The sequence below is a fragment of the Electrophorus electricus genome, chromosome 3 (genome assembly GCF_041902795.1).
Source record: "Electrophorus electricus isolate QZ-2024a chromosome 3, ASM4190279v1, whole genome shotgun sequence".
Taxonomy (NCBI): domain Eukaryota; kingdom Metazoa; phylum Chordata; class Actinopteri; order Gymnotiformes; family Gymnotidae; genus Electrophorus; species Electrophorus electricus.
Window position 1 is genome coordinate 12,765,001 of NC_137499.1, and position 25,000 is coordinate 12,790,000.

Sequence of the window (25,000 nt, forward strand, 5' to 3'; positions counted from 1 at the left end):
AGTCACTCAACGAAGCCTTTGCGTCTTTGCGAAAAATTATCCCAACTTTGCCCTCTGACAAGCTGAGTAAGATCCAAACTCTAAAGCTCGCCTCCAGGTACATCGATTTTCTCTACCAAGTACTTCAGAGCGACGACATGGACAGCAAGATGACGAGTTGCAGCTACGTTGCGCACGAGCGACTGAGCTACGCATTTTCCGTGTGGAGATTGGAGGGCGCGTGCTCTATGGCCTCGTCTAACTAACGTCGAACAGTGGCAGATGGGCATGAATGACACGACCGTCACAGAAGACGACATCTCCTCCTTGGCGTATTCGGGGAGTGCAAACGTATGTTAGGTGAGAAGTGTCTCGTGAATGGAGACGATGAAGGCGCAGATGCGTAATTACGCACGTCACGGTGCGAGCACAGCTTGGTGTAAAGGATTTGAATTAAGATCGATTCATGGAAGATGTATTCACTTGATTTTAAAAGCTTCTGATTGTGACTTGAAAGGGAAAAAGTTGTAGCATTAACGAAGTATAATAATTCGTAAAAGCCTCCCCATTACGGAAAGATGTCAAGAGAAACTTAAGCACAGCTGCGTTTCCTTAAATTGGGCACCAAAGGAACCAAGTTCTGCTGACAAGTAACACAAATATTTGGACTTACTTCACAACAAGGCAACTGATGCCTGCTACTGTTTCTTTTATTGGTCATGGGAATACGGACAGCCTAAACAAGGAAACGCTGTAGACCGTTTTTTGTGTTGTGTTTTTTTAAGGGTTGGACAAAGTTAGCCGATTAACTCATGTCAATCATGTATGTTGTCCCTGTTATTTTGCAGACCAGATTATTTCGCATAGATCCCATTTTTCTTTCTTTAAATCTCATTACTTCTCATATGTGTGTATATATATATATATATATATATATATATATATATATATATATATATATATGTGTGTGTGTGTGTGTGTGTGTGTGTGTGTGTGTGTGTGTGTGTGTACGTACTTTTTTCGGCAATAACTTTACATTTCCAGTAAAATTATTTGGACTTGTGTATATTTATAGAATAGCGTGGTTTATGATAAAATTGTGATTCAAAAGGGACTATTAGTGCATTTTTATTTGCAGTAATGTTTAAGTGAATAACATGCATTTCTGATCACGTTTTCTGTCCTTTTATGCAATAATCTTTATAATTGAAAACTCATGCTTTACTGTGAAACCAATATCAAAATAGTGATCTGATTGTTTAACCATCTGTGCATTTTGCTCCACTCAGAATGCCTGTTACAATGTCCACGCTAACACCCTGGGTCACAGATCATAATCAACATTTTTCCACTGTGGTTTATCTGACTACATGGAGATTCAGGAACTGGTCTCTTTGGTGGAGACTAACATGGAAATCATACAAGACTAAGGGAGCAAAGGTGAAAGGGAGAATGTTTCAGAGGGAATGTTTTACTGTTTGTGTGCCAACTTTCCTGCTTAGCATTAAGCGACAATAGTGGAAATTGTCTGCAATGTTGACAGTTTCACTGCATTTAAATAGGTGAATATACTTGAGTGCAATTAAACTAGAAATCATTCAATATAAATTATACTCAGTGTTCTCTCTATGTAAAGATTTACATGAACATTCACCATTAAAATGTTGGTTTGCTTTATATTCATGATATATTTTCTTCCATGTACAAATCTGCTATGAACAGAATGTAAGGTACGTACAGCTGTTTGATGTGAGAAACGTTCCCAAGTGTCTCCAGGCCTGGGTTTCCTTACATGAGGTTAAAGTACATGGTACCAAATGTATACTGTACAAGTAACAGCAAAATAAAATAGAATCCATCGAACCAAACAATAATTAAAAATATATATATTAAAAAGCAATAAAAAGTACAAATGGAGAGATGTAGAGATCTAATAATACAAATAGTAATGAGTTCAAATTATGGTATGATGCATATTCAGGGAAGAATGACTACAATGTCAGCATGAATGAAGAAACCTAGAAGCTCCAATGGAGAAGGTTTGATGAGTTCATGTTTATGGCAATGACCAAATCCTCTCGAGTCTTTCAGGACAAACACCTGGGGGGACGCGGGACAGGGAGATGGGTCAAAATAAATCAAGCTTGAGCGCAACTCTGGACTTGAAACTAAACATACCTAATTAATTATGCATGCTGTAATACACCTGTTATTACCATTTTCATGCTTAGGGGTCTTAGCAATAAACAAGTGGCTGTTCTGTCTTTGATTGTCCCTTTGTTCTGCTCTGATTGAATGTCTTCGCAGCTGAGGACAAGGAGCTGCATCTGAAACGTCCCACGGCCCCGTTTCTTTAGCGATGTTGTTTCGAGCGTGACATCAGCCGTGGGGTTTTCCTCCAATCGCCTCATAAGTCTTTCGGTCTCTTTCAGTCTTCCTCTCTCTACAATTTTCTGACAGCACAAGAAAAACTTCACAAGATTGTGTTTGAAAACAGCGGCGCCCCAACAATGACGCAAACCCAAATCCATTTGTTTCCTTCTTTTTCATCTCCATTGACTCTAGACGGCATTCTAACTTTGCAGCCGACACTTCGGAGGCGATGCACGTGTCAGTTTTAAACCGTTACTGGGGAATGACGGCTCGCGGGTGTCTGGCGAAGCTACATGTAGTGACTGCGCCATTGCTGGGCTGGTTTTTAAACTTCTCTTCGTGATGGTGAGTTCTTCTGTTTTACTGGCAAGTACTGTCAGAAGCATTTGTAGCACATTAGGAGAAGGAAAGTCATTTTCAGACATTGTAAGGTTTCACTGAGCAGCCTACGTCCCAGTCCAAGCAGACATGCTGAAAAATGTTTTTGTAATCGCTCTGCCTTCCAGCCAGTGCCTCCCTCCATGGGGACGATGGGGTCTGTCCCTCCTTCTTTGACAAAACTGGCTATAGGCGGAATTCCTCAGGCTTAAGGCGGAGTCCTTCACATGTATTCCTAAAATCCACAAGCTTGTGAAAAAGGCACGCACTCGTGGTCAAAACCACGTCACAACTCTAGATATAGTAATGAGACAGTGTGCCATCTTGTGGTGAAAATTATGTCGCTTGTCTGCAGTCCCTGTGCTTCACTGCAAAGGTTGATGAGCAAGGTCTGCACAAAAAAAAAAAGAATCCAAGGTTTCTGTCTTTTTTCTTACACCTCTGCTCTTCTCTGTCCATAACTCCTCCGACTCTCTCTCGCCCTATAGTTTTAGCTCTCCCCTTCTCTGAATGGGTACACTACTGGCTGTAATTAAGCACACACAGAGTGTGTGCTCTACAGACTGTTGGTCAGTTATTGCCACCACCAGAGGTGTCGCCAATAAACATCTCGAGTCTCTGCAACTGGTACGTGCTGCGCAGGGCCTCAGCACGAGGGGGCTGTCTGCGCCTAACGTTTCTGGTCAGGCTTTGTGCCCTGATGCCCCCTCTCTCTACCCGTCAGGGGGCCTAACGCCACCCTCAGCCAGGGGAGACAAAAAGAAACACACAGAGATCCCGAGGACCTCGCCAGCGTAGCAGTTGGACCTGGATCCAGTCTGTCGGGGCTCTTACAGTGGAGGCTCTTCTTCCATAGGCTCATCTTCATTCCTGGAAGAGAAACTGGTTCTGAGCTCGTGCACGACACACTCGTACGCGTTTAGCGTGTTTCATGTTTCAGACGTTCCACACGCACCTTCTCTCCAGCACCGCCACAGAAAGAGATGCCATGGCACTGACGGTCTCACTCTCCTCGGAGTCACAGTGCTGGACTTCACTCTCCTCGGAGTCACAGTGCTGGGCCTCCAGCAGGGAGAGGCGCACCGTGGACATGCACTGCTGAACTGACGTCCAGTACTTACCTACACAGACACACACACGCACATATACACACATACACACCCACCCACACAAACACACACGCATGCATGCACATGCACACACACACACACACACACATTCATATACACATCCATACGCACACACACACACACAAAAACACATGCACGCACATATACATACATGCACAAAAACACATGCATGAATGTCCTCAGTTTTGTTGGCTATTATACATATATTAGTACCATATTAATATCATTTAAGCAACTGCCATTGCACTTTGGTGTAATTGCTAGTGAGGGAATTTATAAAGCACTTACTCTGGGTTTCCAGAACTTTCTCCATGGAGCTCACAGCATTTATGTTAGGGGTCTGCTTTAGGAGCTCTGGTGAGAGTGGGTCCAGCTTCAACACACACACACACACACACACACACACACGCACACGCACACGCGCACACGCACACACGCACACACACACACAATTAAACAACACATCATTGCTTCAGTTCCCACTCAAATGCTGTTGGCTGGGAGTAAACTACATTATCATAACCCACTGGGAGGCTGTGGTACAGCAGTGAATAAAACTGTGGACTCTCTCCTCACCTCCACTCACCACTCCTCTCCTCCCCTCCACTCTCCTCTCCTCACCTCCACTCACTACTCCTCTCCTCCCCTCCACTCTCCTCTCCTCACCTCCACTCACCTCTCCTCACCTCCACTCACCTCTCCACCCCTCCACTCTCCTCCCCTCCCATCTACTCTCCTCTCCTCCCCTCCACTCTCCTCCCCTCCACTCACCTCTCCTCCCCTCCACTCTCCTCCCCTCCCATCCACTCTCCTCTCCTCACCTCCACTCACCTCTCCTCCCCTCCACTCACCTCTCCTCACCTCCACTGTCCTGGTCTCTCCTCCACTCTCCTTGTCTCTCCACTCCTCTTCTCCACTCTCTTTGTCTCAACTACACTGTCCTTGACTCTCTGTCCTTTGTCCTGCACTGTCTTTGTCTCTCTGTCTTTTGTCTCACCTGCACTGTCCATGTCTCGCCTCCACTCTGCTTGTCTCACCTCCTTTCCCAGAAGGGCAGAAACACAGGCTTCTGAGGCATCACATATGGCTCTGAGGTCATGACCTCCCTCCAGTGCTAGGACCACTCGGCCATCAGCCAAACCCATGAGCTGTTTGGTGAGATAACCAAAACCTGCAGGACGGTCCAAGACAATGACTGTTTAGAAACAGCGGCACAGTATGTCATAAAGAAACAACCCGTTAGCTTCTAGCCTGTCAGCCCGTTAGCTTCTAGCCTGTCAGCACGTTAGCTTCTAGCCTGTCAGCCCGATAGCTTCTAGCCTGTTAGCCCGTTATCTTCTAGCCTGTCAGCCCGATAGCTTCTAGCCTGTCAGCCCGTTAGCATCTAGCCTGTCAGCCCGATAGCTTCTAGCCTGTCAGCCCGTTAGCTTCTAGCCTGTCAGCCGGTTAGCATCTAGCCTGTCAGCCCGATAGCTTCTAGCCTGTTAGCCCGATAGCTTCTAGCCTGTCAGCCCGTTAGCATCTAGCCTATCAGCCCGTTAGCTTCTAGCCTGTCAGCCCGATAGCTTCTAGCCTGGTCCAGTTAAGGCAGGTCTTATCTTATCGAGAGTAAATTCTTTATTATACACTGTTGCGTTATTATGTTTGACTCCTGTCATGTTATTATATACGGTTAGACAGCTGTAATGTTAATTATAGAGTGTATAGAGAGACTTTTGTTGAGACACAGTGCTGTTTGTTACAGGGACTCGTACAAGACTGCAATTAGACACATGAAGAATGCTTTCTGCACATTAATTGAAATAAGTAGTATTACACATACACTACACACTCACCTGTTACAATAGATTGCCACTGTTTGTAATGGCATAGGAGGGAGGAGTTAGACAGACACTGACAATTATTATTATTACTAGTACTATTGCTATGGCTATTGCTATTACTAGTACTATTATTATGACTAGTACTTGTATTACTGTGACTTTAACTAGTACTATTCGTGTTACTATGTGCTGTTGGTATTCAGCTGCTGTACTCTTACATTTGGGTGTGACTTTATAACCCCCGAGGGGAGGCAGATGTCCATCCACAGCATCAAACCCTGCAGACACCAGCACCACGTCCGGGTTGAACTCATTCGCAATGGGCATCACCAGCATCCTACAGAGACAGACAACCCAACCACAGCCAGGTAAAGCCTTGTTAAAGGCACAATCAAGGAGCACAGGGAGCAAGAAGCAACCACACACTGGCCTCAGGGTCTGGTTTTACGCAAGCTCTGTAAGACTGAGACTGACCGAAGATATTTGTGGAAGAGGAACCAATTTTGTATTGGTATAAGTGACCCGATGCTTCTGGGAAACCAGGCTTCGGGCTACAGGTACAGTTAGAGCCTAGTGTACAGCATGATTAAACAACTAAAGATACAGCAGCCACAATCACAGCTCAGACACAATCACAGTTTAGACACAATCACAGCTCAGACACAATCACAGCTCAGTCCAGATGGAGCACGTCTCCAAGAGTGAAAACAGGCTGGCCCCAACAAACCCAACTGCATGTCAAATGTTTGTGGATTTTTCAATGAAACCCACATTGACATTGACATGACAGCTGAGTGAAACACTGGGGCTCGTCTGGAGAGAACAGGGGCAGTAGAACAAGGGGCAGCAGAACAGAACACCATCATATGAGCATTCATCTTACACACATGACACAATAGAGGATTCAGATTCAGATTCACAGAACTGAGTGTGAATGGAATCTGCCTGGCAGCAAACCATTTCAGAGCACAATAACAAAATGTCAAGCTGTACTGTCAAAGGTGAATGTATTTACTTGTAACATGGTTTTGGGGTCTGAGTGGGTGAATATCTCACGTCTCTTACACTCCAAGAACAGGTTAAAACTAGACCCCTTCCATCCAAGTTCACATGGACGACAAGTTCAGATGGATGCCCTGACAAAATGGAGAGAAAACTCTCCAGGGCCTGGGGGAGGAGACTTCAAAGCCCTGTTGTCTGGCTTTGGCAGAACGTTGGCCTGGTCAGAAGCTGCTTTTGATTTAAGGCCCATTTTAATCTGGTATGGCTCCCCTGTACACTGGGCTGTCCGCCGTGCCTCATATCACGACAAAGTGTTGTAGATTACGGCACCAAGAGACTGAAATGAACTTTAGAGTTTGCTGTTTACAGTCAAATGGTAGCTGCGTTTGGGGTTACCCATTTAAAACTGAGCAAATAAACGCTCCCTTTCAATTGTTACACCAAAATAAACATACATTTTCTCTAATCTTTACATGGGCATACTGGCAAATCAATGGTGCACACAGTCCTTCTCGATTACACGCTAGTGTATAAGTTGGTAGCATACATACAGTGAGACTACGTGTGGTCGATGTGAATGATTCACACTCACTCCTGCTGCCAGAGTCTGATTTAATTCTGATTTGAATCAGATTGCCGATACCAGTGCCCCAGGAGTAAGGCCTGCAGTCCGGTGGGAATCCGACCGGCTCCACGCAGAATGGCACATGGGAATGGGACATGGGAATGACAGAGCAGATCCTGCCGCAGGCTGCGCCGATCTCACGCAGGGATGGAGCGGATAACTTTGGCTTAATTCAGTGTTTCCTTTTAGTGTTGCTCCAAACGTACACATCTGCCCACACACGCTGTCCTAACACGCAGCAACAGAGGCAGCCGGAGTCTGCCGGCGTTGGCTCATGGGCAGCCTGGTGCATCGGCAACACAAAGCTACAAAACCAAACAATCTAAGCAGGGCAGTGGAGTCAGTAAGCCTGATGAGAGGCGGAGGATAACAGTGTTATGATGAGAGGTGGAGGATAACAGCGTCATGATGAGAGGTGGAGGATAACAGCGTCATGATGGGAGGTGGAGGATAACAGTGTTATGATGAGAGGTGGAGGATAACAGCGTCATGATGGGAGGTGGAGGATAACAGCGTCATGATTGGAGGTGGAGGATAACAGCGTCATGATTGGAGGTGGAGGATAACAGCGTCATGATTGGAGGTGGAGGATAACAGCGTCATGATGGGAGGTGGAGGATAACAGTGTTATGATGAGAGGTGGAGGATAACAGCGTCATGATGAGAGGTGGAGGATAACAGTGTTATGATGAGAGGTGGAGGATAACAGCGTCATGATGAGAGGTGGAGGATAACAGTGTTATGATGAGAGGTGGAGGATAGCAGTGTGATGATGAGAGGCGGAGGATAACAGCGTCATGATGGGAGGTGGAGGATAACAGTGTTATGATGAGAGGTGGAGGATAACAGCGTCATGATGGGAGGTGGAGGATAACAGCGTCATGATGGGAGGTGGAGGATAACAGTGTTATGATGAGAGGTGGAGGATAACAGCGTCATGATGAGAGGTGGAGGATAACAGTGTTATGATGAGAGGTGGAGGATAACAGTGTTATGATGAGAGGTGGAGGATAACAGTGTTATGATGAGAGGTGGAGGATAACAGCGTCATGATGGGAGGTGGAGGATAACCGTGTCATGTGCAGGACAGGAGGGAAACGGGCCCCACCTGAAAGCAGAGAGGTATTCAGCATCACCCATGGGTGGGTCCAGGCCCCCGGTGAAGGCTATGTTGACGTTGAAGCCCACGCCTGGCCCGCTCCCTACCTACGGAGAGGTAATTGCCACGGAGTGAGTGGGAAAGCATCGGACATACACGCACGTGACGGCTTGTCGCTCAGCGGCTACCTCATCAGGAGCTCCGCTGCCTGGGAAGAAGTTGCCGTCATCGTAGCGATGGAGAGAGATGTAAAGTACACTGGGATCGTCGTAGAAAGCTTGCTGTGTGCCGTTTCCATGGTGAACATCCTGCGAGCACGTTTATGTCAAAAAACACGGCAAACAAAAACTGACAGCAATTAAGGGGGAAAAACAGGAATTAATGAATGTCAAAACTCTGCATGAAGAGTTCTAAAAAAGATGTGAAAAAACTAACTCACCCAGTCAACAATCAGTATTCTGCTGACATTGAGCCTTTGTTGTAAGAGTTTAGCTGCTATGGCAACTGAGTTAAAGTAACAGAAACCCCTGCGAGAGGCACAAAAGAAGTCAGGGTCAAAGTTTACTGCTTCAAAAAGAGAACGAACGACAGATAGACAGACAGAGAGAGAGAGAGAGAGAGGTGAGACTCACATGGGGGTGCTCTCCTCAGCGTGGTGTCCAGGAGGACGCACAACTGCGAAGCCGTTCTGAAGGAGGAGAGAGAAACGGTCAGATGGCGTGTGGAAGAAGGCACCTCTTTACACAGGCTGACACGTACACACCACAGCAGAGCTGTTCTGGTTGAGAGGAAGGACTACCTTCAGTTCTCCTGATGCCACTTTGAAGACAAGCTCAACAACAGAGCCAACGGCAAGACGAGCAGCACTGGGAGAGTGCACTTCATTCCAGATAGTGTCGCTGTCCACCTGACACACACACATACACAAACACGAACACATCCGCATACGCACAAACATACAAACACACACGAGCCCACACAATAAATGGAAATCCAGAGAACCTTCTAATCCCCCCCCCCACACACACACACATACACATACACACACACACACACACACTTACATGTGTTGCACTTACCCCAATCCCACCACAGGGCAGTCTGACAAACATCGATATCACAGAGTCTTTAAGAGACAGAGGGAAAATGTCAGCGGTCCATTACCACTGATCACAATGACAATATAAAAGTGATATTGTACTGTTATTCAGGTGTTTTTTGTGTTAAATTGTTATTGATGTTGTGTTTATTTGTGCTATAGTTTTATTCATGCGTTTATTTATTTGTGTTATTTATGTTGTGTTTATTTGTTTTATATTGTTATTTATGTTGTGTGTTTATTTGTGTTATATTGTTATTTATATTGTATTTATTTGTTCTGTAGTGTTATTTATGTTGTGTGTGTATTTGTGCTGTAGTGTTATGTTGTGTTTATTTGTGTTATATTGTTATTTATGTTTTGTGTTTATTTATTTATATGCTGTGTGTTTGAGAACGTACTATCCAGTTTCTGCCGCAGGGGATTGGCTCCGTATAGCAGGACATGGGGCTCTGAGTGGACTGTCTGTAGCTCCTCCAGAGAAGCCTTCCTACCCCGAATACACTGAGAGAGAGAGGAAGAACAAATGAAACAATGACAGAGAGGGTGAGAATGAGAGAAAGAGAAAGAAAGAGAGAAAAACGAGAAAGAGAGAGAGACAGATATTACTCTAATGTATCATGTGATTGCATGTGCTTTTGTTTTATTAACACTCACCAGTCCAGCCACTTTATTAGAAACACCTTCTACTGTCAGTAGATATGGATTTAGGACCTACATATATCTGCAGACAGAAGAACCACTCTCTGTCCCGTTAACCAGTCACCCTCTGTCCCGTTAACCAGTCACCCTCTGTCCCGTTAACCAGTCACTCTCTGTCCCGTTAACCAGTCACCCTCTGTCCCGTTAACCAGTCACCCTCTGTCCCGTTAACCAGTCAATCTCTGGCCCATTAACCAGTCACTCTCTGGCCCATTAACCAGTCACCCTCTGTCCCGTTAACCAGTCACCCTCTGTCCCGTTAACCAGTCACCCTCTGTCTCGTTAACCAGTCACCCTCTGTCCCATTAACCAGTCACTCTCTGTCCCGTTAACCAGTCACTCTCTGTCCCGTTAACCAGTCACCCTCTGTCCCGTTAACCAGTCAATCTCTGGCCCATTAACCAGTCACTCTCTGGCCCATTAACCAGTCACCCTCTGTCCCGTTAACCAGTCACCCTCTGTCCCGTTAACCAGTCACCCTCTGTCTCGTTAACCAGTCACCCTCTGTCCCATTAACCAGTCACTCTCTGTCCCGTTAACCAGTCACTCTCTGTCCCGTTAACCAGTCACCCTGTCCCATTCACCAATCAATCTCTGGCCCATTAACAGGCCACCCTCTGTCCCATTAACCAGTCACTCTCTGTCCCGTTAACCAGTCAACCTGTCGCATTCACCAATCAATCTCTGGCCCATTAACAGGCCACCCTCTGTCCCATTAACCAGTCACTCTCTGTCCCGTTAACCAGTCAACCTGTCGCATTCACCAATCAATCTCTGGCCCATTAACAGGCCACCCTCTGTCCCATTAACCAGTCACTCTCTGTCCCGTTAACCAGTCAACCTGTTGCATTCACCAATCAATCTCTGGCCCATTAACAGGCCACCCTCTGTCCCATTAACCAGTCATTCTTTGTCCCGTTCACCAAACGATCATATGGGATCTCTCTCAACAGTGTTACACTGTAGTGGCCTGGCTGCTGACTGTATCATGCACAGCAGCATTGCTTTGAGATGATTGACAACAGATGGCTATTAGTCTTTAGCCAATTGTTAAGAGTGCATTTCTATAAATGTTTCTAATAAAATGGGTGAGAAGGCATTGAACATTTCTTTGGGGCACAGTACCCCCTGGTGGTGTTACATTTCCAGTCTGTTCACATTTAGTAAGTATGTTTAAATTATTTCCACTGATAGGTTTTAGGTCGGCGTGGAGTGCTGTGCTGGGTGTTGTGTGTTGGGTACCTCACACTGTCCCCGCAGGCTTGTATGATAGATGTTAGGTTGGTGTAGAGTGCTGTGTTGGGTGTTGGGTACCTCACACTGTCCCCGCAGGCCCGTCTCCTGCAGCCGTGACCAGATGCTCTGGATGCGGCCTGCATGCTCAGGATGTGTGTTGGTATTCCCACACATGCACTGATGTTTCTGCATCAGGGAGTCATAGACAAGGCCTGCAGAGTTCAAATACACACAAACACACTTTGTGCGGAAAGATACTGTATGTGTTATGTATAATGAAAGGTCACCTAATCATCAGGTAGTGAGAACAGGGGAGGGAACAGGGGAGGTGTCTGGTGGGACAGACTGAGACAGTGTGATCAAGCCTCTCCTGACCTGTAGTAAAGCGAGGTTTAGAAGGCACCTCCTGCATGCCAGCGAAGGAAGAAGATGCAGGAGATGATTGGGCCCTGGAGAGGGGGCGGTGCCCAGTGAAGCTGGAGGGCAGGCCGGCAGCCTCCATGGAGGCCTGGTAGTTCCTCAACTGATGGATCCTCTGCTGCTCCAAAAGGAGGGCCTGCTTCTCCCCCCCCCACCCCCCACACACAGACACACACACACACACACACACAGACACACACACAGACACACACACGTGCGCACACACACACACACACACACAAACACACACACACAGACACACACAAACACGCATGCACACAGGCACACACCAACACACACACACACACAGACAGACACACACACACACGCCTCAGACGCCTAATAACATAATGACACCTCACAGAAGCAATAAAGCTGCAGACAAACGTCAACTAAACTCACATTATAATGAACATATAACTACGCCATCAGAACTTTTGACCCCACTTCAAACAGAAATAAATAATATACATAAAAAACAATAATGACTTCAATGATTATTGGCCCATTCAAATCTTCCCTTTCTGTCTAAAGTCTTAGTATCTGCGGTTGCTGCTCAGTTAAAGCCCAAGAAGGCTTGACCACTTGATTACTGTAATTGTCTACTGCTGAAGTACCTATAAACTTCAGCCTGCTCAGAATACTGCAGGTCGTATTATTGCTCGTATTAATGCCCTCATCTCCATGACCACATTACCGCTGGTTTGCACAATCTTCACCGCTTCCTATAAAACAATATACAGATTTCAGGTTACTGGTCCTAGAATGAACTCTTTTATACCTCACTGGTCATCTTCAAGCTTACTCTCTACAGGGAACTCTACACTCCTCCACAGCTACACCTCCACACTCCCCTACACTCCTCTGAACTCCTCCACACTCCCCTACACTCCTCTGAACTCCTCCACACTCCCCTACACTCCTCTGAACTCCTCTACACTCTTCTTCACTCCTCTACATTCCTCTACCCTCTTCTGAAATCCTCTACACTCCTCCACAGCTACACCTCCACACTCCCCTACACTCCTCTGAACTCCTCCACACTCCCCTACACTCCTCTGAACTCCTCTGCACTCCTCTACACTCCTCTGAACTCCTCCACACTCCCCTACACTGCTCTGAACTCCTCCACACTCCTCTGCACTCCCCTACACTCCTCTGAACTCCTCCACACTCCTCTACACTGCTCTGAACTCCTCTACACTCTTCTTCACTCCTCTACACTCCTCTGCACTCTTCCACACTCCTCTGCACTCCTGTACACTCCTCTGAGCCCCTCTACGCTCCTCACTTCCGTCTCGTTGGAAAGAGCTCGAGCTTTTAGTAACTATGCATCAGGACTATGGAACTGTTCTCTAGACCAGAGGTGATCAAATCCCAGTCATCAGGGTTTTCCACCTTCCTTTTATCCAGGACTCAGGTGTGATGACAGTGGACAGTCAGTTACATAACAGTTACACGTTTAATCAACTATGAAACCAAGGACCAGATTTGGATTCAAAAATATTGGTATTTTTGTGGACTGTGTATATTTTGCTTTATTAAATTGTCTGCACTCTGTACTGTGCCCTTGGGGTCTTGAAATAAAAAAAGGGCATTCAAATAAAGTGTATTATTATAATTTTATATAACTACTACTACTATTAATAACAACATTATTATAATAATAATAATAATTATTATTATTATTTTCTTTTATTATTATTATTTGGCGCAAACTGCAGGTCGCAGCGTGCTTGGTTGAACATTATTGAAAACATCCACCAGGTGGCAGGCATAACCAACACATGAGTCCTGCTTCGCAGCCAGCGACACGTGGTCCACAGAACCAGAACTCAGAGATGCCAACATGCACCGCGCATGCTGGAGGACCATGCAGTTACCCCGGTAACATCCCTTCTTGCACTTTCAGAACAGCATGCGCAAAACAGTTATCTTGACGAATACAGAGGGATCATAAGAACCAGATAATCCAGGATTATCGATGAATGAAGGATTATGGTCACAGACATGGACGTAGACGCGGCCCGACTGTCTAACCTGTCTAAAGAGCACCTCCTGCTCCTCTGGCCTGTCCTCCTCCTGGGGGTCAAGGGGCTCTTGCTTGACGATGACGCTCAGCGGCAGGCCCGCCTCCTGGGCGGAGTCCTGTTGCTCCCTAAGCTCCTCCTCTGTCTCCTCAGGATGGCTCTGGTGCTGGCGGCCTACCTCGCCAGGATTCGTCAGTATCTGACATGGCGAGAGCATACGGCAAAAAAAAAAGGACGATCTTATCGTATTCTCGCCTCTGCCACGACTTGTCTAAAGGATAACATATTTCATCGCCCCATATATTTATGGCATTTAGCCGACGCTTTTTATACAAAGCAACTTACATTTATGACTGAGCATAACTTGAGCAATTGGTTAAGGGTCTTGCTTAGGTGCGCAACAGTGGCAACTTGAACCCACCATCTTCCAATTACAAGTCAATTACCTTCACCACTGAGCTACCACTGCCCTATTCAGTAAAATGTCCACACAGAACTTATGAATCCTTTTTGAATCTACACTTGGCCTATACATAATGACCTATCTATGTGAATAAGAAAATAATTATCAATCTTCACAGGAGACGCTGTGTTAATCGCTATTTGCAGTGAGGAATATTGCAACTTACGTGTGCAACTCTTTTTCAACTTTGTCGTCTCACTTTAAATGCTAAACAACAGATAAAAGTTAAAAAACAAAACGAGAGAGATCACGTTTGTCCTGACGGAGTACGAAAGATAACTGGCTAGTGTTTTGCACTTTCCTGTCAGTGGGTGCCATACACACGTCTCTATTTTCATTAGCCTGGGTGGGTTAGTGACGCGAGTCAGCACTTAAGCAGTTCCCCCAGCAGTGTTTTTCAGGCAGTTTTAAGGGGCCAAAAGGATAATTAGCAATAAAGTGCAATTTTTATTTTTATTATTTTTACCACGTCATCATTATTTACCACGTTTGTTGGTCCAACACATTTTAACTGTTTCTCCAGAATTCCACTCCTAGTGTTTTATTCGTAGTAAACACCAACAGTTTAAATCTTAAAGATGGGTTGTTAGCTGGTGCTAAGCTTACAGTTCAAGGAACTTTCAAATAAAGCCTTTTTCTTGGTATCTGTTCGGAAAAAATGATAACCCCGAAAACCAAACACTAATGACTTTCTTCAGGATGTCAGCTATTCTCCAGCGGCCAGGGAACGCCAGCTAGTCCATCACTGTGTGCTTTCCCAAGATCTCTCTGCACTGGAAACCACCACATTCACAATACCACCCTGTTTCTGTCAAGCTATGACACAAATCAAACTGTTCTCAATCAAACCAAGCTAAGGACCTCCGAGACGACAACAGGACACGGAGTGTTGGAAGAACCCCACGTCCTAACGAGGGCGGACAGTCCCTTACAGTCCTGTCGTCGTGGCTACAGGTTCTGTATCCCACCTCAGATGCCAATTGAACGGAGGCCAACCCTGGCACCATGCCAGAGATGCATTAGTGACTTAAGACCCCCCCCCCCCAGTATATTAAGTCTTGCCCCATCCTTCGTTCTGACTTCTCTTCTATTTCCCTTCCATTTATCCCCTTTTTCACTCCATCTCTTATGCTCAGAGTGAGAGAGAGAGAGAGAGAGAGAGAGAGAGAGAACATGAGAGACAGAATAGGAGAGAGAGAATATGAGAGACAGAGAGGAAGCCACCCCCTATTAAGCATGCTCATAAATAGGCACAAGGAGCTGTCAATCACTCCTGCAATGCCCCTCTGACACAACGCCACAGAGGAGAAACTTTCGGGCACACAGCACTCCAACTGACGTTTTATGCACGTGCCCTGGGGGACAGATTCATCGTCTGAGCGGTTCCCGTGATTGCCCTGCACACTCACTCAGCCGTAGCCACAGTGATCAATTTCACATTAACAATCAGATTTGTCACAAATGTGCCCCTCCTTTTTGTGTGCTTCCATTAACCATATCAACACTGGATTATCAGCAGTGAGTGATCGGCCAATCAGAGGGCTACCGGGACAGTCTACTGTGGTCATCTGCTGATTAGAGTAATTGAGCTTGAGTAATTGAATCGAGTAAGTTCTATTTCTAAATGATATTGCCCTGCATTTAGCCAGTTTAATATCAGTGTCACACTTCTGAAAAGGTAGTTTTTGTGCGTCAGTATGCAGGTCTTCCCGTGTGAGGGGCATCCGGCACTGCTCACCACATTTAACAGACCGTCAGCAAGGCAAACTGAACTAGGAGAGAGAAATTCTGCCCAGTCTACGTGTGACATTCTCTAGTGCTGACTCACTGTGAAATAACAGTGGAGGATACATCCCTCACAACCAAAACAACATTCACATTTCCTCTAGGTTGCCATGACACTCCTATACTGTTGCCATCAAAGAACCTGGAGATTCCCCACAGTTACAGCGTAAAGCAAAGTATTTGATGGATCTTGATGAATTTGCCCGATTCAACAACAGATTACAAGGCCTCGATTAATATTTTACACAGTGCTTGACACTGTACAAGCTACATATCTATATAGTTGCTATAGGAATGTTTTTTAAAAATGTTTAATCTTTTTTTTTTAAAATCCACTACATCACAGCATGTGGCAGCTATTCAGTATGGCGGTACGCGCGTTACCATGGCGTCGGCGTCTAGCTCCTCCAGCGGGCCTCCGGGCACGTGCGGTTACCTTGCTGATGTGAAGCTGCTGGAAGTGCAGCTTGTGCTTCTCCAGGAAGTGCTGGTGTTGCTGCTGGAGCACCAGCTGCTGCAGGCCCTGGTTGCTCTGGGGCAGCGGTGCAGACTGCGTGCGGCCCAGCGGACGGTGCTCGCGCAGCTTGTGCAGAGAGGAAACCTGCAGGGGGAGAGCACCAATGCCTGGGCACAGCGGAACGGACATAACGTAAGACCATGGCCTGTCATATGCATGTCACACGCATATATACACATGTCATAGACCTATATGCATAAACATATATGCCTATACATACACACCCACCTCGCATCCACCCCACAGCCACTCCACCCCAACCCCACCCACACGCAACCCAATAGCAGGGTTAGTTTATTCCTCAGACAAACATCGTAGTGCCTATGCACATTTGTTCTTGTATGATTGTCATGTTTATCTCAGCAGCTTTTTGTGCAGAGACGTTTTCAATGCTCTGCGCTGATCACCCCACAGAAACTACAAAGTCTGGCTCTTCACCCAGGACTGCAGGACAACTCTGGCAGCATGCCAAGTTCTTTCAGCGCTATTAAAATTAATGAACTCCCTGCTACACCTACCTGTGGCTAAAGGACTCGGCGTGGCTGATTGCTCCAGGAGAACCATGTGCTGCAGCAAGGCATTGTGGGAACTAGCTGAATCAGAGGTGCCCAGGTAGGCGGGCAGGTGGGAGGCGGCCAGGAACCCGGTGGTTATGGGTAAACTGGGAATGGCGAGGCGCTCCGCCTCCTGCTGGCCAGATGTCGCCTAGACATGGAAGATGGAACCCAGCTGAGTCCGATACACGGAGGGTTATAACAACAGAGAGTGAGTGTCAGAGCCTAGAGAGGCCGGGACACATAACAGAGTTATTTAGCAGGGAGGCGTGTGTGTTAATATCTGTTTTGCTGAAGAGACAGGTCACGTAAACAAAAGAAAACCGAAAAGATGACTGAGAGAGTCCAAGAGAGAGGAAGAGGATGAGGAAGAGGGGGCATGCTGAGGAGGCTCACGCCGCTGGTGGTGGGGGCTGGCAGACCCAGGGTGATGTTGGGGAGCGACGGAGACGTGTACAGGGACAGCTGCGTCACTGAGCCTTCACGTCCAGCGAGCCTGTTCCCTAGGGATGCCTAGGACAAATGCAACACACACACACACAAACATACCCAACGAGTAGAGCCATCAAAAGGGTAGACGTCACATCAGAAAAATTCCAAAAAAATAACAAATGAACTGTTTTCTGCACTGGTGTGTCCAGGCTCTGACCCGTCCTTTGATCTGACCTACAGAGATGTGCAGTGCGCTTACCTCTGGTGAGCTGCTGGACATGGCTGTGTGGATGCCGTTCTCACACAGGTTCCCTTGGGAGCTGTTGTTGGGGGAACTGGGGCCAGATCCTGGCGCACTGCTGCAGGCAGAGTCTGGCCAGCGGGAACATGTCAAGGCGTTACCCAAACACAGTGCAGGTCAAGGAGTTTCACAAACACATCGCATGTCAAGGCGTTACACAAACACAACACGTCAAGGCGTTACACAAACACAACACATGTCAAGGCGTTACACACACCCAACGCATGTCAAGGCGTTACACACACCCAACGCATGTCAAGGCGTTACACAAACACAAGGCATGTCAAGGCATTACACACACCCAACGCATGTCAAGGCGTTACACACACCCAACGCATGTCAAGCCGTTACACAAACACAACGCATGTCAAGGCGTTACACACACCCAACGCATGTCAAGGCATTACACAAACACAACGCATGTCAAGGCGTTACACACACCCAACGCATGTCAAGGCGTTACACAAACCCAACGCACGTCAAGGCGTTACACAAACACAACACACAAAAAGGTGTTACACAAACATGACACACAGGCATTACACAAATATGACACTGAAAGGTGTTACAAACACATGTTCGAGACAGCCTAACACCAACATGACACACAAACACATCCCGCAAAGTGTCTCACAAACACACCACACAGAAAGGTGTGTGTTCCCTCAGTACCTGCCATGTCTAGGGAGCGCTTCTTGGCTGAACTGATGGGGTTGTCCCTCCGTCGTAGCAGTGGACTGCTTCGCTGCTCCACCACCTTCTGCTTCAGACGCGAGCGCACCTTCAGGTTAGGCTCTGATGCTGCAGAGACCAGAGCAGTGCGCGGTTAGCACAGCCAGGGAATGGCCCCGTTCTTGTGTCTCGCAACATTCTCGTGTGCCTGGCAGGGAGGACTGTTTACACAGATGGGGCGCCGTGTTTTGGCCCCACGCTTCATGACACAACGCTCCCAGCATGCATCGCAAGGTGGTGCTTTCCTCACCCGTTTCAATCCCAGCCAGGGAAGAGAGCACTTACAACAGGTGAAGATGAAATCACAGTCATTATCACGGCGTGTCAACATCGTTCTCACAGTGTTGACAGAGGCAACTTTCACATCTCTGTAATTTGCTGAGAGTGAACCAACAGAACTGGCCATGGATCCTGGGTAATTATAAACCATCCGAGCATGAGGAGGGGGCAGGGCATGTTTGCTCTGTATGAAATAATCTGGGACGCAAACCTTAAAATAGCCCTAATGTCCTGCTTCTGAATGTCTTCCGATGAGCCAATCAGAACGGAGGGCTAATCACACCACTCTATTAGCAGTCTTGAAAGGTTGCATAACCAGGGCTCTCTCACTTCTGTTCAACTCATTTACATCCAAGCAATGGCTCAAAATTGAGATCAAAGTCCAGCTAAATGTCCAGTTCAAAGGCCAGCTAAACGTCCAGATCAATGTGCATTAGATACTGGATGATGGATGAGAAAACACAACATCCTTTTCATTACTGTAGTTGTTGACTTGTTTCTTTAATAACCCTCTCGGAGGTCTTAAGTAGCACAGTGAAAAACAACGTTGCTATTAAAAGACTGGAAAATGACCCTGCTAGCCAGTACAATAACTGAAACGTCTTCATGTGCTTCTTTCAAAAAATTGGTTCAGTTATTCTGTGTTCCATGTTGTTTGTAAGGTCTAGCTGTGAACCGACCGACCTCTCTTCCAGAGAAGTCCGAGGGCAAGTAAGTTCGGCCACCTGACGTTCAAGAGCGACTGGAAAATTACCTTTGGGACTTCTCCCTTCAAAATTCACATCAACAGTCTCTATGAAACCGATCCTTGAATTACTGAACACCGCTGAAGATAAATTGGCAGGCAAGCTAACCGGGAAAGGGGGTGGGAGTGGGGATATTCCTGAGGAGAGTGTTCACGACCAGGAACAAAAGCTCCTCACGAAAACCTCATTTCTACTACATCTGAAGAGCCTCAGTTCTGGTATGGTTCAGCTGCTGTTCTTCTGCCTGAGGTCTGTGCTCACATGTTGGAGGGGTTTTTCGGGGTGGAGGGTGTTGGGGGGGGTTGCTGTGGGTGGGGTTGCTGGGGTGGAGGGAGCTGTGGGTGGAGGGCATTCTTTTCTCTGCAGGGCTTGTTGTCTCTGCGGCTGGGTTCCAAAGGTCGGCCCTTTGTCTTAGCGAGCAGAACAGTTCAGAATTACTCCACCATTCTTCTTCTGAAGTGAGACAGCGAGCGGCACACACAGGGCCCACACACTCACACACACACACAACCACACTGCATCACAGCCGCCTGTGTCCTATGGAAGCGGGAGGGACAGAGTGAAGTAATTACGGTACACGAGGAAAAAAAGGCAATCCCAGACAAAGCCAGAGGGATGTCTGAACAGGTCTGGTGAGAAATTTTTTTTCTTTCTAAAACCGTAAAGTCTAGTTCCAGGTGTTCTATTTGCTATGATTCCGTCTCACGGAAGTATTTCAGCACACGGATCCAGATGTTGGACAGTACGTGTCACCTATGAGCAGTCATGTCAGGAATGAGGTGTCATGCCGGAGCCCTGGTCTTTAGCCCGGGACAGTCTGGCAGGGTGGCGGAATGAGTGCTTCACCCGGGGCGCACGGCACCACCTGGCTTGTCCCTCTGCCAGGGAAAAGAAGGCGTCGTTGATTCGCTAGGCCGTTCCGGGAAGCATCGCTGCTATGGCGAGGACCAGCCACGAAGTAAACGAGCTTCTAACTAACGGCTCGTCATTAACATAAGCAAATCCCACAACCTCGTCACCGCTAAGGAGAGAGTGGAAAAACCATGTTGGGGGAAATGAATTAGGGTATTGAGGGGAGCCACTGCTCCAGGTGGGGACAGCTGACTGTTTGCATGCACACGGAGCACGGTGCAGCCTCGCCTTATCTGGGGTCGCGAGGAGAAATCGGTCAGGGTGGTGAATATGGCCCGGCCCAGCTGTAAACCGTGCGAGAGCTGTACGGATTTGTCGGGAACGTTTCGTTCTGCAAGGGAATGACGTCAGACTGCGGCGTGAGCGTGTGAGATGCAACCTGGATCACACAGCTTGCTCCTGTCCTACGCACTAGTGTAAGAGAACTGAGAGACAGGATCCAAAACGCACACACACTCACACCCACACACTTGCAGTAGCCTAGTCCCCAGTACATCCTAGCAGGGTGGAATGCGGCTCTGACAGCCAGTGTAAACTGGCATATATCCAGCATCAAGGCTAGAGTCAACAGAATCGCACGAGCCTCTCCACTAAGTGAATAATTATGCTGTGCCTGCACCGTTACACTGGCGAGTCACCAAAGCCCAGGCATTCGCTCCATGAAAATACTACATGGCCTTTATGGATAGGGTGGGGATTGGTTCATGGTCAGGGATATTTGAGGTGAAGGTTTTTTTTTTCAAAATCAACGTTTTTGTCTTGGTGGAGAGCTGGAGACCATCACCGCAAAGCCCCTGAACACCCTGATCTGGAGAAGACCATGCTGTGTCAAGTCTCCTGACTGTAGGCACCTTTGTGGAGGGTGTGGCTTCGTGGCAGAAGGAGTGTGTGTGTAGCCGGAGCGCACCTGTTTTGCGGAGAGGGAAGTTGTCCTTCGGGTCATAGATGCCGACGGCAGGGTGGTTATACGCAGACGCTCCAGTCTGAGGAGGAGAGCTCTGGTCCAGGGAGCTGTGCTGGGTTTTCCTATAATCAACCATAGAGAGTTAGGGAGGAAGAGGAAGGCAGGATGGAAATACTGTATTCATCTCCTTACTGAAAGAGGGCATAATACATATTCTGTTCGTTTCAACTTTTCAGTAGAATGACTTCCATTTTTGGACACTTTCTGAGTCATAATCAAACACAGATGAAGTGTTTTCATCAACTCTTCTGTGAAGACACAAGGTCCACACTTCTGTGAAGGTGCGAGATCCACATGGCTCCAGGTTCCCATGCCGACAGCTGGCCTGCAGTGGAACGGGGCCAAACCCGTGTTCTGCTCTGCCGATCTTCCGTCGCGCCACATTTCCGTCCGTCTTCCCGGCTTGACCGGAGGCTTCTTGTGATCACAGGGAGCCTTGTCACGGAGGCTCGCCTCAGACGCCACAAGCCACGCGCTCACAGGAGTGCCTGCACACTCTGCTGCCTCGGGTTTCCAAACTCCTTGGCAACACAGCCTGCGGTGGACAGCGTGCGGGGTCCGTACGCTGCGTTTAAGTTCACACTGGCAAGCAGCACAAGCCCAGGTGTCCACAATCTGGCAACCGTAGTGATCACTGATGGCTGCAATTGCCCAAAAAGGCACTGAAGGTTGAGTTATAGAAAAATAAGAGTCTCTCAACAGCATGTAATAAGCTGTTATTGAATGTTTGCATTACAGCGTTCTGCTGGGTACAGGGGCTTGGTACGGCTCAGTCGTTGAAAACCACGCTCGCCTCAAAAGGCAGGTGGCAGGAAGCGACACGTGTGTCTGGCAACCTCTTCCGCGCTTTCGATACACACACTGTATGCTCGGGTGTGTTCTCGCTGCACTTGTGTGTCAGAGTACCATGTAGACCAGCTTTCAGAACGGCAAAGGGGATTTTCTCCACTTCAAAGAACTCCTTGACCCAAATGTTCTTTCGCCGTTCAGCTGTGCACACACAGCATGGTGAAGAGGTGTGAGAAAAACTGCAGTTCTGAACTGCTTCAGGAAAGTGCTGGGAAGCTACCTGGCTCTGGTTTGTGTCAGACCCAGAACTCTGGTAACCTGCCAAACTGACGAATGTGTTTTGGAACAAGGTGTCAGATTTTATGAAAACCACTGTTTGCGCTCTTGGACAGGAAACATTGTCGTTAATAAAAGTATGTGTTTGAATTGCCATACTTTCACTTTTCCTTTTAAGTGGGAATCTCTGGGCCAGTCCAGTGAGGATCAACTCTGCTTTGAGAAACATTTCTGTGGAACCACTGTTTTCAAAGTATAGACAGAGAGACCAGAGTGTTGACAGAAATGGAAATATCTATGTAAGGGGTAGCTGTCTAGGGTCAGAGTAGCTGTCTAAGGTTAGTTTAGCTGTCTAGGGTCAGGGTAGCTGTCTAGGGTGAGGGTAACTATCTAGGGTTAGTGTAGCTGTCTAGGGTCAGTGTAGCTGTCTAGGGTGAGGGTAATTATCTAGGGTTAGTGTAGCTGTCTAGGGTCAGTGTAGCTGTCTAGGGTCAGTGTAGCTGTCTAGGGTGAGGGTAACTATCTAGGGTTAGTGTAGCTGTCTAGGGTCAGTGTAGCTGTCTAGGGTTAGTGTAGCTGTCTAAGGTTAGTTTAGCTGTCTAGGGTTAGTGTAGCTGTCTAGGGTGAGGGTAACTATCTAGGGTTAGTGTAGCTGTCTAGGGTCAGTGTAGCTGTCTAGGGTCAGAGTAGCTGTCTAGGGTTAGTGTAGCTGTCTAGGGTCAGTGTAGCTGTCTAGGGTCAGTGTAGCTGTCTAGCTGCAGACACTTGGATTGAGGGACCCGAGCTTTGCATATGCTTGTGTTAAGTTGTGACTTGCTGGTTTAAGTTACTATAGCTAGTTTTTGTGGCTAGCTAGTTTACATCGGCCATGTTGTCCATGGAGGCTGTTTTCTCTAAGCCAAAAGTTAATTTTGTGGATAAAAATCTGAGGATATATTATGACATTTATGAGCCATATTTGTAAAACGGTTCACAGGAACTAAAAACTCCTGCATGCTGGTTCATATGTACATGGATGAGTAGCATTATTAAAGGGTGAGTCTGGCTCTGATACAGCCCTGATGTCACGGTTCTTCCATTGAGCTGCAACCTGAAACCTGATCGTTACTTAGCTGCTAGCCGTAGCACTAATGTAGCCTCTTTCCATAGCTGGCCCGCCCATGATTGCATCATGGTGACTAATGGCAGCTAATTCAGAACCCAAAAAAAGCACAGAGAAGGGAGGCGGGGCTAGAAGGCTATCTCAGAACCCATACAGGTAGAGCGCAGAGAAGGGAGGCGGGGCTAGAAGGCTATCTCAGAACCCATACAGGTAGAGCGCAAAGAAGGGAGGCGGAGCTAGAAGGCTGTTACTCTTTTAATGGCAAGACAAACATGTCACTGCCTGTTATACTAACATGTTTGTGTGGGGTGTAACTGGATGATATTATCTTAAAAAGATATCATTCTATATATGTATATATTTTTTACAGAAGGAAAATATCCCATATTGTCACTGGCACTAGGCAGTTCGTTCAGTAGCAGAGGTGTGTGTGGGTTCTCTTACCTGTACCAGTAGCACAGGTGTATATGGGTTCTCTTACCTGTACCAGTAGCACAGGTGTATATGGGTTCTCTTACCTGTACCAGTAGCACAGGTGTGTGTGGGCTCTCCAACCTGTACCAGTAGCACAGGTGTGTGTGGGTTCTCTTACCTGTACCAGTAGCGTGGGTTGTTGCTCATGCAGTGGTTCAGGCTGCGCTGGGCGAGCGCTTTCTTCTTATTCAGTACAAACTCCTGCAGTCTCATTTTCACCTCTGTGCTGGCGACCGCACCTGTGCACAGCAGCACACACAAACACACACAGTCCTTTAGGACGCTGGCCATCACGGTCACCAGGAGCTGCGCTGGCCTGCTTCTGCTGCTAATGGCCTTGTTAATTTCGCTGATTAATCTTATCCAGACTGACCTGTCCAACTAGAGTGCTAAAGCTTGCAGGGTGCACGGACACACACCACGTCACACTACAGCACACTACAGCATTTCTCATCAGTCTAACACCCTGTTTTTGACTACAGAGAAGATGTCAGTTTACAGGGGCCAAGACTTTTGGCAATATTGCTGCTGTTAATGGGAGGCTTTATTTTTTATTTTCTTACTGTGTGTGTGTGTGTGTGTGTGTGTGTGTGTGTGTGTGTGTGTGTGTGTGTGTGTGTGTGTGTAACTTACACCACACTGTTGTAACTTAGACCACATTGTTGCTGAGGGCAGCATCACTATGACAGCTACTACTACGATTAGCAGTGACAACAGCATCTACAGACAACACAGCACCCACTAGGACTGAGATTTATATGGTCTGTTCATGAATTTC

At 47.2% G+C, this 25,000-nt stretch overlaps 2 protein-coding genes across 12 annotated transcripts in view; one reads left to right on the top strand and one right to left on the bottom strand.

Moving 5' to 3' along the window:
* LOC113583693 (twist-related protein 2-like) overlaps nucleotides 1-862 on the top strand; it is a 1,109-nt gene extending 247 nt beyond the window's left edge. The window contains exon 1 of the mRNA XM_027020153.3: nucleotides 1-862. This exon is cut by the window's left edge and continues 247 nt beyond it. Coding sequence (XP_026875954.2) covers nucleotides 1-245 — 245 coding nt within the window. The 3' untranslated portion in view covers nucleotides 246-862.
* Nucleotides 863-1,091: 229 nt separating this feature from the next.
* Nucleotides 1,092-25,000, bottom strand: part of LOC113583690 (histone deacetylase 4-like) — a 57,587-nt gene continuing 33,678 nt past the window's right edge. For 6 of the 11 annotated variants that reach the window (XM_081710396.1, XM_081710397.1, XM_081710398.1 and 3 more), the window contains 22 exons: nucleotides 24,341-24,461; nucleotides 21,525-21,643; nucleotides 18,621-18,749; nucleotides 17,907-18,019; nucleotides 17,612-17,728; nucleotides 17,180-17,366; nucleotides 16,581-16,768; nucleotides 13,907-14,095; nucleotides 11,822-12,005; nucleotides 11,453-11,658; nucleotides 9,910-10,012; nucleotides 9,474-9,535; nucleotides 9,209-9,316; nucleotides 9,042-9,097; nucleotides 8,849-8,936; nucleotides 8,598-8,717; nucleotides 8,419-8,516; nucleotides 5,902-6,020; nucleotides 4,898-5,031; nucleotides 4,149-4,233; nucleotides 3,686-3,851; nucleotides 1,092-3,600 (listed from right to left, as the gene is read on the bottom strand). In XM_081710396.1, coding sequence (XP_081566522.1) covers nucleotides 3,561-3,600; nucleotides 3,686-3,851; nucleotides 4,149-4,233; nucleotides 4,898-5,031; nucleotides 5,902-6,020; nucleotides 8,419-8,516; nucleotides 8,598-8,717; nucleotides 8,849-8,936; nucleotides 9,042-9,097; nucleotides 9,209-9,316; nucleotides 9,474-9,535; nucleotides 9,910-10,012; nucleotides 11,453-11,658; nucleotides 11,822-12,005; nucleotides 13,907-14,095; nucleotides 16,581-16,768; nucleotides 17,180-17,366; nucleotides 17,612-17,728; nucleotides 17,907-18,019; nucleotides 18,621-18,749; nucleotides 21,525-21,643; nucleotides 24,341-24,461 — 2,732 coding nt within the window. In that variant the 3' untranslated portion in view covers nucleotides 1,092-3,560. Of the gene's footprint in view, nucleotides 3,601-3,685; nucleotides 3,852-4,148; nucleotides 4,234-4,857; nucleotides 5,032-5,901; nucleotides 6,021-8,418; nucleotides 8,517-8,597; nucleotides 8,718-8,848; nucleotides 8,937-9,041; nucleotides 9,098-9,208; nucleotides 9,317-9,473; nucleotides 9,536-9,909; nucleotides 10,013-11,452; nucleotides 11,659-11,821; nucleotides 12,006-13,906; nucleotides 14,096-16,580; nucleotides 16,769-17,179; nucleotides 17,367-17,611; nucleotides 17,729-17,906; nucleotides 18,020-18,620; nucleotides 18,750-21,524; nucleotides 21,644-24,340; nucleotides 24,462-25,000 lie in introns of those variants that run through there. The other 5 variants (XM_081710399.1, XM_081710401.1, XM_081710400.1 and 2 more) reach the window with 5 other exon arrangements.